At 42.1% G+C, this 17,002-nt stretch overlaps 1 protein-coding gene and 1 non-coding gene across 2 annotated transcripts in view; one reads left to right on the top strand and one right to left on the bottom strand.

Moving 5' to 3' along the window:
- LOC121550029 (POU domain, class 6, transcription factor 2-like) overlaps positions 1 to 17,002 on the bottom strand; it is a 116,816-nt gene that overhangs the window by 28,655 nt on the left and 71,159 nt on the right. Inside the window, exons 6-8 of the mRNA XM_041862093.2 lie at positions 10,405 to 10,542; positions 3,732 to 3,941; positions 634 to 787 (exon numbers count right to left, since the gene is read on the bottom strand). Coding sequence (XP_041718027.2) covers positions 634 to 787; positions 3,732 to 3,941; positions 10,405 to 10,542 — 502 coding nt within the window. The remainder of the gene's footprint in view (positions 1 to 633; positions 788 to 3,731; positions 3,942 to 10,404; positions 10,543 to 17,002) is intronic.
- LOC121550141 lies at positions 7,905 to 7,960 on the top strand. The gene has a single exon (XR_005996921.1). It is a non-coding gene; the product is annotated as a U7 small nuclear RNA (small nuclear RNA).

Here is a 17,002-nt window from a genome sequence, read left to right as displayed (position 1 = left end):
CAGTGGTAACTCACAAGTAACTACATTGTATCTACATGGAAACAGACATCACTTAATTTTACAGCCCTGTTACTGTGACCATGCATGGTAACTAAAGGTAAAGTACTCTGAAATAACTGAGAGAATATCAACACAAGAGGATCACTTGAAGGTATTTATTTGGTATTTAAATGAAGGTATTTAAATGATAAATTACCATGTATGTTCATTGGTTTTTCTTAGGTATTACTTTGAAAGAGACCGGCGTGACTACATATTTACATGGTAATACGCTGGTTCTTACTTGTACTTCTTACTTACTTGTACTTACCTATATTATTACTAAATAAGTATGTAGTACTTACTTGCTTGTTTAAGACTAAATTGTTACTATGTATATCGTTTTTGTTACTACGTATTTACTAGGTAAATACATAGTAATTAACAGGCTATAAAATGAAGCGTTACCGAAAAATCTAATGTTTTTGGACAAACAGAAAGCCAGCACTCTTGAAATAGAAGGTTCACCAACATGTGGTCAATTACAAAATGTAATTATCTGACAATGTAGGTTTATCTGTATGCTTGTATGTTATTTTAATATGAGTGTGTGTGTTTGTGTGTTTGCGTGTGAGGATGTCGCCGGGTACTCACTGCTGACCAGCTGACCCACGCTGAGAGCGGAGGAGGAAGATGATGATGATGAGGAGGAAGAGACCTGGCGGAGAGGACTCTGACTGTGGGGCATGTGGAGCAGGTTGGGCTGAGACGACACTGGGCCTGTCTGAACCGGCTGAGCCTGAGGCAGCTGAGGACACACACACAGAAATTAAATATTGACTTAAAACAACAATACAACCACTATAATATTACAACTCAATAACACTACAAGTTATCTTGAAAATCATTTTTAGGAACTCTGTCAGGGTCTCAACTTACGGTTGAGAGTTAGAATAATAGAATACACAAGGAGCAATTTTGAAATTTGGTTTTGCATCAGCAGTCACTCAATTAGATTGGTAAATTAGTCTAGCGGCCAGCTATCTAAACTTGTAGTAAGCATGGTCGAATTACTGACCGGGGTGGGACCCATCGATCATCAGTTATCATATTAAAAACCTCTACCCAATGGCAAAATGTGTAGAATTGCAGCAAACTTGCTTTAAAACGGCAACATTTTCTCTACACCCCTCTCTTCATGAGGGGGGCCGCTAAAACGTTTTGCTAAAATGTTTTGCTTGCGGGGAGGGGGGTCCGGGACTCGAGCAGGTCCGGAACTAGAATTTTAAATAATGTCACGGGTCTGGGTTGAATCTGATTTGATTGTCAATGGTCTCTGCCCGGTAATTTTAACTGACTTGTCCGGAAGGGCCCGTACATATCTAAATGGACTGCTGCAGTAGAGCGAAATTATATAATTTATGCTGCTGCTCTTGCTTTTCATGAGAGTGGAGCGTGGCGCGTATAGCTTGTTGTTGGCCAAACATGAGTCATCAAAGCGGCAATAGGTTACAGTCATAGAGCCTCGCTCCATGTGTGGCAAAAGTTAGGAGATATCTAATCAATGGAGGATGGAAATCAAATGACGGAATTAAAAGTTAAAAGAGAAGGATAGGCTACAACGACCAAGAGCCAACAGGTAGGTAGGTTGCTACTTAATATTCTGAATGGAGTTATTATTTGTAACTGTAGGATGAGAAAGTGCATGCACTGCAGCCTCAATTAGCCTAGCTACTGTAGCTAACTTTAGCTAGCTTAACTAGCTTCTCCCAGTTTGATGCAGTCATATTTGATGATAAATAACCTAGCTATGGCAGCTTTTAGTCTACTATAGCACGAGTCGGCTTGGTTGGTTGCTGTCTCTCGTTTCTCCCTCCCTGCTCCCAGTGTCACTCGCTCACAGTATGGTGCCCCCCGCCTGCTAGAGCAGCACTTCTGTCTCCCTCCTATCACGCTTTATCAGCTCCGGTCAATAAAGTAGCTTAAAAATATTTTCTGCTGCTTCCCTCACTCGGATTGGATCGTGTCTGGATCCGACCAGGTCTATATGGAACGGGTCTGCTTGTCCTCTGGTCCGTTCGGAATGAGTGTCTGTATATAAAAAAATTTATGCATATTGGGTTCGGGTGGGAAAGCCCCAGGTCCATTTCAGATTTCATTCTTCCAACTTTTTGGACCCGTGAAGACCTCTACCATCCCCTGCCTGCCATACAGGAGTGTAGAAAAAAACATTTAGATAATTATAGGGTGTTTTCTCCAGTCATCACATAAGGTAATTGCTAATAAAGGCATGTCGGCGCAGGAAAAGACACCGCCACTCCCTTATCAAACTTAATTTATGATTTACAGCTCTGGCTGTAAGAAAACTATGTATTTTCATGTTTGGTGCGCAAATGAATTGCTCTTACAAGATCAAGCTGATACGTCTTCACTCTAAAGTCAAAGCTGTCTCCTCCATAAACTAGGTTGACTTTCTCAGTACTCTCTCTCGCTATTAATTATTTTCCCCTCGGCATGTGTTTGTTTGGAGTGGTGGTGGATGTCAACAGCGATGCACATACTGTCGAGACGGTTGACAGGCAGTGAGAATTATCTAGCTTCACTGGAAACATTCGGCATTGCTGGCGCTGACAACCGTAAATGATACCCGTGGAACAGTCGTTGTCTACGTCCGTGGCTTTGAAGTGAGGACAAAAAAACAAACATTATTACAAACGTCCACAAGTGTGATCTGGTGTTCTGTGAAGTCACATTGAAGGCCATCTTCTGAGTTAATCCACCCTATCAGGTTTAACTACTGTCCTTGCCGTTTACATAGCATCTTTCACTTTTTTTATCTTCATTTTTATGGCTGAAAGCCGGGTCCATAGTAGACTTAAAGCTGTGACATTTCTTTGTTTTCTTTGGTAAGTGTGCCTCTGACTCCTACCATGCATTTACACGTCCATGTTCGTCTGTGCATGTTCTAAGAGAACCTCTTTTAGAGGCTCAGCACTGTGTTTTATTGTTACGCTAGCTAGAGACACACGATTCTCCTTTTAAATATGTGATTAAGGAGAATTACGACATGCTCAGGTCACAGATAAGGTCACGAATATGTGGGGAGGATGAGAGAGAGAAATATAGCGGGAGTGAGAGAAAAAAGAAACAGGGTGAAAACAGAGTGAGGTAGTGTTTGAGTTTTAAGTGGGGTGATGAAAAGTTGTTTTTCGTTTGGCTCTGCAGGGGCTCTGCAGACTGCCAGAGAGGGAGTTTGAGAGGTTCCCTGACAGGTGCTTTACACACAAACACACACCTTTGTGAGGATGCACCATGGTGCTGCTTATTAGCTCCTAAAAATAGAGTATCTTTTCAAAGGCTTGACAGATTTTGATACATGCACTATCACTTTCTTTCTGTCACACTTCTATAATCTTTACTGCCATAGTCAAGAGAGTCAATTTGAATGGTTTAATCGAAAGCAACCGCTTCCAAACACTTGGAGCAATGAAATGCTCCAGTTGGGAGTTACGTTTATGAGAAGGAAATATTTTCAAGTTGTGTTTAGACAGAAGATGAGAAGATCAGACCTGACTAGTTTTGTTTGGGTTACTTTTCTCACGAGTAAGCTATATCTACACAGATTTGTGATCTGCGAATGTACTCAATTGGCATCTTCTGTGAGTAGGAATATCTTCATGTGTCTTGTATGTATTGTGTCTAATGTGTCTGTGCATGTGTGTGTACTATACAGTACGTGTGTGTGTGGTTACCTGCTGTCCAGGCTTGATTGGTGACAGCGTGATTCCCTGGGTGTTGATGACAGGCAGGATCTGATTGCCGATCACCGTGGCAATGATCTGGCCCTGGGTGTTGGTCAGAAGCTGAGGTGTAATTGGCTGGACCTGCAGCGCAGGGTTTCCGCCCCCTGATTGGCTCGAGGGCCCCCCAGAGTTGGGCATCAGTGGGATCGTTCCAATTATCTGCAAAGGAGGGGTGAGAGGAGAAGAAATCAGATGGGCTGTTCCAGTGATCTACAGTACATGGATAAGGGTAGGAGGGTGAACATCTTTAGAACTATTGTTCTTATGATCTACTGCACAGAAGTATGGAGTGCCTTTCAGATTATATATGAACTCCCACATCAAATAAAACATACAGTACTACTGTGTATGACAATACATGTATATCAGTGGACGCACAAACGTTTGGAATGACAGTATCAAAGCCCAAGCACTTGATGGTTGAGTTCATGTGTGCGTGCTGGTGCAGACCACTGCCTGTATTTTCCATCACCAGGCCAGGAGAGGGGCATGTATGTGTGTGAGATTCATGTGTGTATATGTGTCTTTGTCGGTTTCTGTTTAGGGGGGTTGCTAATGCTGAGACCCCTCCCCCCCACACAACACACACACACAAGTGCGCTTGCACGCACACCAACACACACACACACATACCCCAAATGTCCAATTCAGCTCCCAGGGTCCCTGGGGTACTTAATCCCCTCCTCCACTCTCCTCCTCTCATCCGCCCTCCCCAGCTCTCCTCCTCTCACCCCCCCCCCTCCCCTCCCCAGCTCTCCTCTGCTCTCCTCCATGGCTGCAGATCAAAGGGGGCAGCAGAGTGTCACCGCAGCGTTTTAGCTCTCAGAGCTGCCAGAGTGTGGCCAAGAGTAGCGCTTTAGGGGGGGATTTAGCGCCTCTTCACAATGATGAAGGTTAATGTAATCTGTGGACTGGTCCTGGACAGACAGCTTCAGAGTCTCTCTGCCTGTTCTCTTCTCTGACAGGACCACAGCATGCAGCCTCATTATGTCAGAGGAGAGTGAACATGGTTGGGCTTGCCATTATTTTACAAAACGTGTCATTTGGACATGGCTGGAAGATTTGGGCTAGCATTGTTGTATTTTGTTATAGTAAAAAACGAAGTCAAAAAATGATTACCAAAATAAATGGACACAAGCACAATTAATGTTTTGGTAGCTCATACTGCACAGGGTTTCTGCCTACTTCAAGCATTGTGTATAAATCAAGATTATTACACATGCACCTGCCACTATGTATAATTTCACAGCGAGATGCAAACAGGTCCCCCCATACTGTAGTCCAGCATCTCACAACTGCTCTCAGTGCTAATCTGATTCTCCCTGCCATGCCGCTCTCTGCTTTATTGGTCTCCCCTCCCCTCTCCCCCCTCTCAGTTTGACATAATGGGGAAGGATTTCGTGGTATAAAGGTAGGTAATCTGTAATTCATCCCCTCCACGGCTCATTTGCTTACGTTGCTTCGCGTTAAGCTACAGATAATTTATCTCTCTCTCCGCGCTCTGTGTCGCCTCCCCTGTAATGCTCTCCTCTCCTGCCACTTAGCATATTTTATTGCGCCGCCTGATGCTAATGTCTCTCGACGTCTGGCTTCGCGTGCCTCTGTGGCGGAGGACTTGTTCCGCTCAATTATTCATCCTCATTGGACTAAGTGGTTGTTCTATAAGCGTAATAACACAGGCAGGGAACTGACAGCTTAGCTCTTGTCCCGGATGCAACGCTACTTCTCGCCCTCAGACCTCTTGGATGATATATGGCAGTGCTTAGATGGCGTTCCTCAAGGCATTCAATTGTGACACTGATTATGTAAAACATGAACATTCTGATGGAAACCTGTAGATTCACGGAGAGGTCCATGGAGAATACATGCTTTGGTGGAAGACTACAGCCAGTTATGGCATTTTGTACACACAGAGTCACATACGTTGTGGCACCATCTAACAAACAATAGTATTGTCAGCTTTGTCCAACCAGCATCCTTTATGTTTCCCTTTCCTCTCTGTCTTTTTCCTCCTCATGTATTTGTTTTCCACTCGTGATAGTGTGGCGTGTCAGGAACGGTCAGGACCTGCATCCTCCTCTCCCTCTCCCTTCTCTCAGCAGAACTCATTAAGATTATCCTTCTCTTCTCTTGTTTCCACAGAAATGCCATCTCATCTATCCAGCCAGGCCAGGGCAATCTGTGGTGTTAGCCATGGTGGCCAGACAATATCTCTGGCCATTTTCCCCTCCTGCTATCTCCGTGCTGGGAATAGAGAACCATGTTGGAATAGAGAACCATGTTGGAATAGAGAACCATGTTGGAATAGAGAACCATGTTGGAATAGAGACCCATGTTGGAATAGAGAACCAGGTTGGAATAGAGAACCAGGTTGGAATAGAGAACCATGTTTGAATAGAGACCCATGTTGGAATAGAGAACCAGGTTGGAATAGAGAACCAGGTTGGAATAGAGAACCATGTTTGAATAGAGACCCATGTTTGAATAGAGACCCATGTTGGAATAGAGAACCATGTTTGAATAGAGAACCAGGTTGGAATAGAGACCCATGTTGGAATAGAGACCCATGTTGGAATAGAGAACCAGGTTGGAATAGAGAACCAGGTTGGAATAGAGAACCATGTTTGAATAGAGACCCATGTTGGAATAGAGAACCAGGTTGGAATAGAGAACCATGTTTGAATAGAAACCCATGTTGGAATAGAGAACCAGGTTGGAATAGAGAACCATGTTGGAATAGAGAACCATGTTGGAATAGAGACCCATGTTGGAATAGAGAACCATGTTGGAATAGAGAACCAGGTTGGAATAGAGAACCATGTTGGAATAGAGAGCCATGTTGGAATAGAGAACCAGGTTGGAATAGAGAACCATGTTGGAATAGAGAACCATGTTGGAATAGAGAACCAGGTTGGAATAGAGAACCATGTTGGAATAGAGAACCATGTTGGAATAGAGAACCATGTTGGAATAGAGAGCCATGTTGGAATAGAGAACCAGGTTGGAATAGAGAACCATGTTGGAATAGAGAACCATGTTGGAATAGAGAACCAGGTTGGAATAGAGAACCAGGTTGGAATAGAGAACCAGGTTGGAATAGAGAACCATGTTGGAATAGAGAACCAGGTTGGAATAGAGAACCATGTTGGAATAGAGAACCATGTTTAAATAGAGAACCATGTTGGAATAGAGACCCAGGTTGGGAAACGTTTGGAAGTCCTGACTTACTTCATTACAGCTCAAAGACACTAAGCATATCCATTTGATAAAGGATGTTAATTGCTTTATAAGATCACAAAGTCAGATGTAAAGCCCTCTTGATTGTGGGCCTAAAACAGTGTGAATATTCTACCATATTACAAAATATACAGATACCTACAGTATTATTTACCTGCCTTTATTTGCCCCGCTGTTAGGTTTCAAAATTTAAAATGACAATGTCAGAATATGTTTCCTCTACCTCTGAGGACTGAGGGCTTCCGCACGCAGGAGTGAATTTGTATTTCAATGGAGTCCCTCCGTGGTTGTGCACATGCAGGTTAACAGAGCATGTGTGTTCCTACCTGGTATTGTGTGTATTAGTAACAGCAGTCTGGCCTGTGGGCTGTGGCCTTTATCAAAGCTCAGTGAAGGGGATGGATGGGCCCAAAAGCCCAGGCTCATGGGGGTTTCACCAGGAAACACAAAGACCAGGAACCAAGGTTAACAGCGAAAAAATACTACAGTTTACTATAGAATACTACAGTATTTACTGTAGAATTCTTTAGTAAACTGTAGTATACTGTAGAATACTATACTACACACTGCAGTATCCCTCGATCATGTGTAGTATTTACTATAGAATTTTGTAGTATACTGTAGAAAACGATAGTAAATAATACAGTATATCTCAGACCGCAAAAACACTACAGTAAATACTACAGTAATTTCTGCAAAAACATTCCAGTCTGCAAAACACTATAGTAATTACTATAGTATATTATACTACAGTATTTCATTTGCATATACCCTGCCCATTCCCCTCCCCTATATCCCAATTTGGGCCACCCAAGTATAGACCATATATTTTGTTCCCTACAGGTTGTCCGTTCAGACCTCAGTCCTAACTACTTACAAGTTATGGAAAATTTGCTCTTTGAGTATTTTGTCCAGTAGGTTTCCTCTAGGAGAAAGCCCCCACTGCTATATCAAAGACAATAAAACAGAAACACTATAGTAAATACTACAGTAATGTCCACAAAAACACTACAGTAAATTACAGTAAGCAAAAACCATGCAGTAATTACTATAGTATACTGTATACTGCAGTTTTTTACTACAGTATTTATGCTATAGTAAACTGGAAATACAGTATATGTCCACAACACTACAGTAAATACAGTATTCACTGTACACTACAAAAAGTGAAATCCAAGCAAGCCTAAATATCTTATATTGAGTGATAATTCACTTAAAATTGTTTTTTTTTCTTGTTTTTTGTACCAAGCTAAATTATGTAACGTCATTGGCAGATCATTTTGCTTATTTTAATCTAAAAAATGCCTAATACAAGTAATTGATCTTATTTCAAGATCTTTAAAAATATATTTTACCTTAATTGTTGTATTAGATACTGAGGAAACAAAAATAAAATGGTATAATGCTTTCCTAAGGCAGTCTGTGTATATCAAATTAATTCTTACTATTTTCTCACAGACGTAGTCACAAAGATGGGACTGAAGAGTGGCTTCATCGACTAGCCTTGGAAAGTGAAAAAAGATTGACAAATGTAATCAGGTGGACACATGTTAAAGCCACATTATCAAATCCAATGCTTTTCAAGGCCCCTGTCTGGAACCTACACTAAACAAGCTAAGAGAGAGAAATCAACTGGGCATTAATGACCGGGTCATCTACTGTGTTATGCTCTCTTCAAAAAAGACAAATACTTCATTTAGATAAAAATACCTATAGAAGAAGAAAGGACTCCAAATGAAGGCAGGACAAGTATTTTCATTCGGATACTTTGATCAAATTCCTTGTGCTTTTAGTACAGTAACAATGCTGTTACGATGCTGCATAACCTAGCTAAACCATTGCTCTCTAACCTAGCTAAACCACTGCTCTCTAACCTAGCTAAACCACTACAGAATATTCAACAAGCACACACATTGTGGAGCTATTCTAGTTCCTCTGTCATTCTTCCAGCAAAACAAACACCAAAGTCTGTTTGGGATTCTACAGACTGACACAAGTGCTGCTTTTATGGTGGGCATTCAGCTTCTGAGGCAGTGTTTGTTTGTCCTCCAGTCAAGTTGCAGGCATGCATTAGTCTCTGTAATGTTGCCAGTATCAGAGGGGTGGTGGGGTATGTGTGCGTATGTGCGCGATTGTGTGCATGTGCACGAGGACGCGTGCGTGCATCCATCTGTGTGAGTGCGTGCCTGTGTGGTGGGGGGAACCCTGCGTTAGTAGTAGTGTGGTGCATGTTTCGGAGCGCTCAGACTGAATAATGCTCTGGAATAATGAGGTCAGGGAGCAAAGGACTGTAGCCCAGGGCTTTGACCGTCTCTGTGACCTTATTATGTCAGCCAGTGTCAGTCGGCGTGACATTACAAAAGCACAGAGCATCCCATCAAATCCATCTCAATGGGGATCTGTCCCCGGCGCTCTGGGCGTTTCCAGACCAGGGAAACCCATACTGTCTCGTTAGCTGTGTTTAGCATCAAGGGCTAACACACACTCACGCATGTTGTTTACGGTATAGACTACATGTGGGCAAATTAATAGAAGAACATATACACTCTCGAGAAACACATTTATACACAATTATAAGTAGCCTACAATATGTGCATTGCTTAGTCATGAGCATATTGAGAAAAACTCCCCTGTACAGCAACTCTTACGCCTTACAGACTTCCTACACAAACAAACATGGAATAAGGTCTGTCTTATCATAAAACCACAAAAGCCAACATCTAAGGCATTAGTCAGGCAGTGGTTTTAAGTTAGTGATAAAAACAGGAGAGCGGGAGGAGTGCAGCGAGAGAGGGATGAAACAGGGGTCAAGGTAAATAACCGGCTGGCATGAAAGGGCACATTGTCCATACGAGCTTCCTTTAATATGTGCTGTGCGCACCTGCAATAAGATGATTCATTAGATAGGGCCCCACTCTGACAAGCGTCATCGTTCAAGCCTCTGGCTACTGATGGAACAATTCTGCAGCCACCCTGTAAATATGACAAGGTCAGCGTTTTACTGTGACGGGAACATGCGGATAAGAGGAGGAAGGGCTTTGTTTATTTCCAAAAAGCTTAACATATGGTAGGATGGATGCCACGGGGCAGTGCCACATAACAACCAGCAGAAAAATAAAGAAATAAACCCCCAAAACAACATTACAACATAAGAAAACGGAATATTGAGACCATCCAGTCTTTAGAGTTCTGTTTGCATGTATTTAGTTAGTGAAAAGTGTTTATTGTAGCACTGAACAGCATGGAAATGTACTGTAACATTAACCACCATTGTGGGATGTGATCTTCCACTAGGTTTTCGTTGTGAGCCATTCCAGACATGTCTTATGAAAAGTTGATACCTGGTATACAGGTGTTATAAGTGGTATAATGAGTGGACACTCACCTGTCCTTGTGCATTGGTGACCAGCTGCCCCGTGACTCCAGCTTGCAGGTTGGAGAGGGCGTTGCCAAAGACCTGGGACCCGGTGATGGAGCCCATAGCTGCTGCAGCCACCGCTGCCTGGCTGGCCAGAGAGTTCAACTGAAGGTACACAATCAACCATTAGAGGTCAAACATAATAAATGATGCTATTTGATCAGTAGCAATGACGTTTATTGGTAGTCTTGAAATGTTAGCGTACACAAACATGGGAGGGAGAGTGTAGGATGAAGAAAGTGAAGTAGCTTGAGAGAACAGAGTGTCAATACTTTGTTCCTAAAGACAGTCGTACTGTGATGTCTAAATGTATAGTAGTCCATCATCCAGGCCCTAGAGGTGTGTGCTCCAGGACCCAGAGGACAGCCTGGGGTGGGCCGGTGAATAAGTGGCAATTTTATCAGTCTAAGTGCTTCCTGTGGCCCCCGGGGCTCTCCCAAGGACCAGCACCATCTTTACAGGGGCCAGGCAGCCCCAGACCATCTAGCTCTAACAATAGAAGTAGCCACGGCGGCCATGCACCACCACCTTAACACCTCCCACTCTGAACCACCCCGCCACCATACCGCTCCACCACGCCGCTCATCTCGAGGGGTTCAAAAATGATCGTCTTTACCCCGGCTATAATGGACTCATCTGGAACTGGTGGACTGGCCAAGGGCTTGTGAAGGAGGTCTCCGTGTGGCCAGAGCCTGTGGAGCTCCAGCCAAGTAGGAGCATGAGATGACCCATATAAATCAAGCTAACCACTTATTAGGCCTGAAAATGCACTGCTGATTTGGTTGTAGTGCAGCAGAGCCTTATTAGGTTGTGTAAGTAGATCAAAGAGCAGGCCGGCAGGGGAGACCATCCAATTACTGAAGAGAATAGAGAAATAAAAGAAACACTGCTTAAGCGGCGACTGGCTTGTGCTGGTGGGCAATAATGTTATGAGGGGCTAATATTCAACGAGGCCTGGTGAAACAATTGAAAATCCTAATAGCACATAGAAAATGCATAGAGAAAAGGATAACCATCTAAAAACAATATGGATAGAAAGATAACTTCAATGAATAGTGGATATGCAATATCTTTCAGATACTTCTGGGCAAGTTACTATAAAGCTATCAAAAGATCATTCAGCAAAGGCATAAATTCCACAAATCTTTCTCTCCACAGCATAGGTGGTGGGCCGAACCTGAAAAACGTGAAGTTGATCGATCCTTGTCGAGGGAGGAGCTGCTTTTTTGTATATGACAGTGAAATACACTTATGATGACTGTAGCACCTTCAATTCTTGCACATTTTCTCATAAAAAGTATATTTTAACACTGTCTGCTCAGGCAAATTAGCTGAACTGCTAAACTTATAACCAATCAGAACACCCGTACATACACGTCGTGTAGGCAGCAGCCAATGGCTTGCTTCTATCTAAGATCTAAACACAGGCTCACGTGAATTCACAAACTGCTGTCGGATGTGTGATGAAGAGGATCAAATCTACTCATTGTAGCTAGCTAGCTAAATTGGGAGTCATTTAAAGCTTGCGTTGATTGCATCACGTTTATGTAACTAAATACTGTAGATTACAAATGACCAAAAAATACATTACCTGATAGTAGTTTATTGGACAGAGATCATGGCGGTCCATAAACAATCGTTTAAGTGCATGCCGCCACCTACTGTGTTGCAATGTACGATCAATCATGATCTGCCCAATTCTGTACTACCATGAAAATAAAATAAAAAGCAAATAAATCCCTGTTAATTTCTACCACACCCTCCCCCTCCCCCCAAACCCCCTCCCCAACCTCCCTACAACATTAAACTTCATCTATATCATGCTGAAACCCTCCACCCTTAGGATTGTTCAGCATGTCAACAACCATTTCAACAGTAACATCTGTTACTCCCAATATCTCCTTTGCCGTCTCCACAATAACCTTCAACCTGGCATTTTTGCATTTCACAACCCGAGTCGTATTGATAACCTTACCAATAAAAGCTGTGAAGTCAACTTTATTCATTATCAAAGTGTCCTTTGACACCGCACATTCATGAGCGCAAGATTTCTGAACAGGCCTCCAAACCATGCCAGGACCAGCAGAAGCACCAGCCCCGACAGCAGGTCCACTTAGTACAGGAGCAGCCATGGAAGCTCCATCATTCCACACAGTAGTTCCACCAATCTCTCCTACAGCCTCTGCATACGATACATCCTGACTGATCCTATATCTCTGAGACTCTCTAGCCTCTCTCTGCACCTGGCATCCACCAAATGCTGCACTATGTTCCCCCCACAAGTACAACACTTAACCTTCACATTGCTCTACCATTCACCGTAATCATGTTCCCCTCCACCTGTGGCACATATTTTCCTTCCTTTACATTGAACAGCTTCATGTCCTATTCTTTGGCTTTTAAAACACCGCAATGGGGATGGGACAAATTCTCTGACATTGAAACTAAGGAATCCTATCTGTACTATCCCAGGCATAACCTTCTCAAACCTCAGCAGCACTGATAGGCTTTCACTTCTTTGACGTTTTTTCCTACTGATCAACCTTTTGGCCTCAACCACTCTTCCTCCCTTCACATTTTCTTTAATAAATGGACTTAGATATCTCCCCTCAATCTAGCATAAGTACCAGGGACATGGCTTTTAATGTTCTTCCCATTAAGCTTTTCCATTTTCAGAATCTTCTCTTGCTGAGCCTGGCTACCACAAAATATGAACAATCTACAATTTCCAACGAACTGAGCTAATTTCACTTCACCTACCTCTTTCTCTATGGCATTAGTTAGTCGGATAGGGTGTAAGTGAAGCCCTGTGGTCTCATCAAACACTATCACCACTTTCCACTCCAACACATCATTACTCTTGCCTCCTATCTTGGCCCTCTTTATGCTTTCTTTACTAGACACTGCACTGCTTTCTGTATCATGATCTCTCTTCTTCCTATGTCTTTCCACTACCGACCATTCCGGTCCTTGACCCTCATCCTCCCGCTCCATACCATCAGAACTGACACCCATATTGTTCGCATTCCAGCACAGCTGTTGCTTCACCAACTTTTTATCTATTTCCGCACTACTCGTGGCCATTTCCAACTCCCGGGCTCCCCCCTCTTGCCTTCCACCTCAAGCTGGCATCAGCTGTGTTTACTTCCTTTGTAACAGAGAACATGATTGCCAGAGATGGTACCCAAGTTTTGATTGGTTTACTGTTATAGTACTTGGCAGTGTTTGCTTGACCAGCTAGCGAACTTATAAATATGAATTTAAATTAAAAAAATTGCAAGAATGGAGATTGCCAAGAAATGGAAATGTGTTCAGAAAAAATAAATGTAGCTTATATGAAAAAAAATGCGCCTCCACCTCGCCAAGGATCGATCATCTTGAAGACTAAAGCAGATATGGTGCTTTGGCCCACCACCTAAATCATTCTGTGGGGACCTGAGCTTTGTTAAACTGAGACCATTCAGTTGCCATTCATCTTTTATGGTACCCCCACCACCATATATTATTACTCTTTCTGAAATCAAATGATGAAAAGATGCCACGGAACAATCAATACTTTTTCATTGACAGTAAAGGTTAAGTACATTAAGAATGACACTGCATTTGTCTTATGAAATCATATTTCATGTTGGTGGCCTCAAATTGGCCATGATTGATATTGGGTCCCCTAGTCTGAAAGTCATCCAGTTTTTTTTCTTCCGAAAATCGCAGGATTTTCTTTAAATGCCCATGCCGCGTTCGTCTTTCTGACCAACTTCAGTCTTAAACGTTAAGAAGAAATGTCTTTTCATTTTAGTTATTCATCTTTCACAGAGGTGATGTGCATTTGAGAGTCTCATTCAAGCTTTTACTCGTCATTGGCTACTTGACATCTATCATTAGCTCCAAATGATAAAACATATGCACACAATTTCCATATATCTCAGAAGGGTTGTCAACTTTTGACAATTTTATTTGTTTTTCCATGCTCTTATGAAAAAATCACATGAATTTCACATGATCACTTTGTAGCACTGAAGTTAATGTGTTAACATGTGACAACATGTAAAAGCAACATGTGATAACATGAAACTACATATGTGAAAACATTGAGCACATGTGGAAACATTGTCTCATGTGAAATAAATGTGACAACATGGGGATGTAAAATTTCAACAAGTGAAACGACACGTTTTTCACATGTGAAAGTGCAAATTCTATTTTCACGTGAATGTTTTTCACGTGAAACTGCAAATTTCACATTTGAATCTGAAATTCACGTGAGGTGAAAACATGTTATTCTCCTCACATGTGAAAAGGTGGTGTTAACATGTGAACTCTAAATGTAATACATGTGAACATATGGTTTCACATGTGAACAACTGACCTCATGTGTCTCTTTTGACAGCTCAACATGTGAAAACGCCTATTTCACATTTTCTTGGAAGAGAAGTCATGAAATGGTATGGGGGCTTTAAGGTAAGTGGTACGCTGTTTAGCTAAAATAGTGTAAACATCTTTAATCAATATAATTACATTTGACATGATAATTTAGTGTTGACTTTCCAAGATGACCCCACCTGGGATTTGAACTCACAACCTCTGAATTTGGGATACGCTGACATTTCTGCTGCGCCACAGTCTTCAGCATTCTCAGAAGTCCCCTCCACATTCATTACCTATAATACATCTCTGCACTTAGCAAAAGAGTGCCATCTGCACTGCTATTTTAGTTATCAGTTAATCTGACTATTCTCTCATCATTAATTTAATTTACTTATTTCAGCAATTTGAGGGGTTTTCTGTATAGTTGTCTAATATTGGTGGGGTCATATTATTCTGTTTGAATGATACTCCTGAATCACTATGATAAATAAAATAGTTTTTCTTGAGTGTATTTTTAACAAAACTGAGATTTACTTTGAGGTCCAAAATGTAGGAATACAGGTGAAATCTGTTATTGACACAGACATGGTGGCGTAGCAGGAAGATCGGAATGCCGTGTTCAAATCCCAGGTGAGGACATGTTGAATAATAATTACTGTATAAATAAACATACACAATGTAGTCATGTATGTAAAGTATGTAAGTTGAAAACACTGAGTTTTTGTTTGCAGGGCATCCCCTGTGAAATGTCATGTGAAAAATATCCATGTGAAATATCATCATATGTGAAGTGTTCCAAAACCACATGGTTTCACATGATTTCACATGTGAAATACAATTTTACATGTGCAAAATGTGGACAATTTACATGTAAAATCATGTGAGTTTCCGCATGTGAAATCATGTGGTTTTTCCATAAGGGGAGGCTCGTAACTTACAAATGATTTGCTCTAGTCAGGATAGTATTATTGTAAAGGTCAGAGAAACAGAACAGAAGAGGAAGCATGTATTTCATTACTTGCCATACAGTAATCGTTTTGAAAACATGTCACTCACCTGTGAAATGGATGCCCTGAAGGACTCGTGTCATTTTGAATATACATTTTTGCGATTATATACTGACTTCTAACCTTCTAAACGTATCTTATTCATTTTAGATCAGATTGAAGTTGATATCAATAGAGATAGCAATAGTTTGTTTTTTTGACAGCTCATGGAATCAGGGGGAGAAACACAAACAATAAAAAAATTAAACCCGGCTGACCCATGGAATGGCAAGTTTCCATCGTGCCAAAAAGTATTTGGAGTGGGATTGGTATCTAGACAAAATGGTAGTGTGTGTTTAAACTCTTCTCTATGGCAAAGCTTGTAGTGTCACTATGCTAATAAGGGTTTAGCCTGCTATTACTGTAATAGTGAGATTGAGATATACATTTCTCTCTCCTTTGATGCAATATGTTCACATTGTGAAATGTTTTAGATGCATGTTTCCATATATGACAGAAACAAAGGATGAGTGTGACGAGGAGCCAGGTTTGCCTCTATATCTGTCCTGGTGGGGGGATGGAGAGAGCCAGCCAGACCACCTCATCCTGTTTTATGACCATCCTGCTGGAGGAACGGTGATGGATTTGAGAGGGCCTTATCCGGGCCAAATCTTCAAATAAATACATGTATCGTTGCAAAAGTGGCAGGAAGGGTCGGCTGGTGATATCAGTCAGTCAGGGATTGCATTAACAGATAATCCTCCCTTCATTTCTGAGTGGAGCCGCTCTCTCTCCTCTCCCTCTGCTCTCTGCTGAGGGGGAGAGGATTTGTATGAGTGAGAGGTGATACAATGGTGGAGTCCAGGTGAGGCAGAGAGGATTTGGTTATGATCGGTTAAACATCATGCCCTTAGGTGATTTGGTTATGTCAAGTGATGCGCTGGTCTGATAAAGGGGATTTCCTTATTTAACTGGGTTGATGATGTGGATTTGGTCATACCACGGGGTGATGTGCTAGCCCGATAGAGGCACAGTGGAGTGGAGGAGGATGTAGAGAGGGGTGTCTACACTACAGCTAGCAGAGCAGATCAGAGCCTGGCCTCATGTGGAGTTGGAGAGGTCTGGATCAGTAAACAGATAATGGTATCAGCTCTGACAGAGACACTTGACTTGCGGATGTAGTTGGTGTCGTTGGCAGTGTGTGAGTGTGTGCG

The sequence above is a fragment of the Coregonus clupeaformis genome, chromosome 34, assembly GCF_020615455.1.
Source record: "Coregonus clupeaformis isolate EN_2021a chromosome 34, ASM2061545v1, whole genome shotgun sequence".
NCBI lineage: Eukaryota > Metazoa > Chordata > Actinopteri > Salmoniformes > Salmonidae > Coregonus > Coregonus clupeaformis.
Note: the sequence above shows the minus strand (reverse complement) of the source record. Positions and strands in the feature narration are given on the sequence as shown.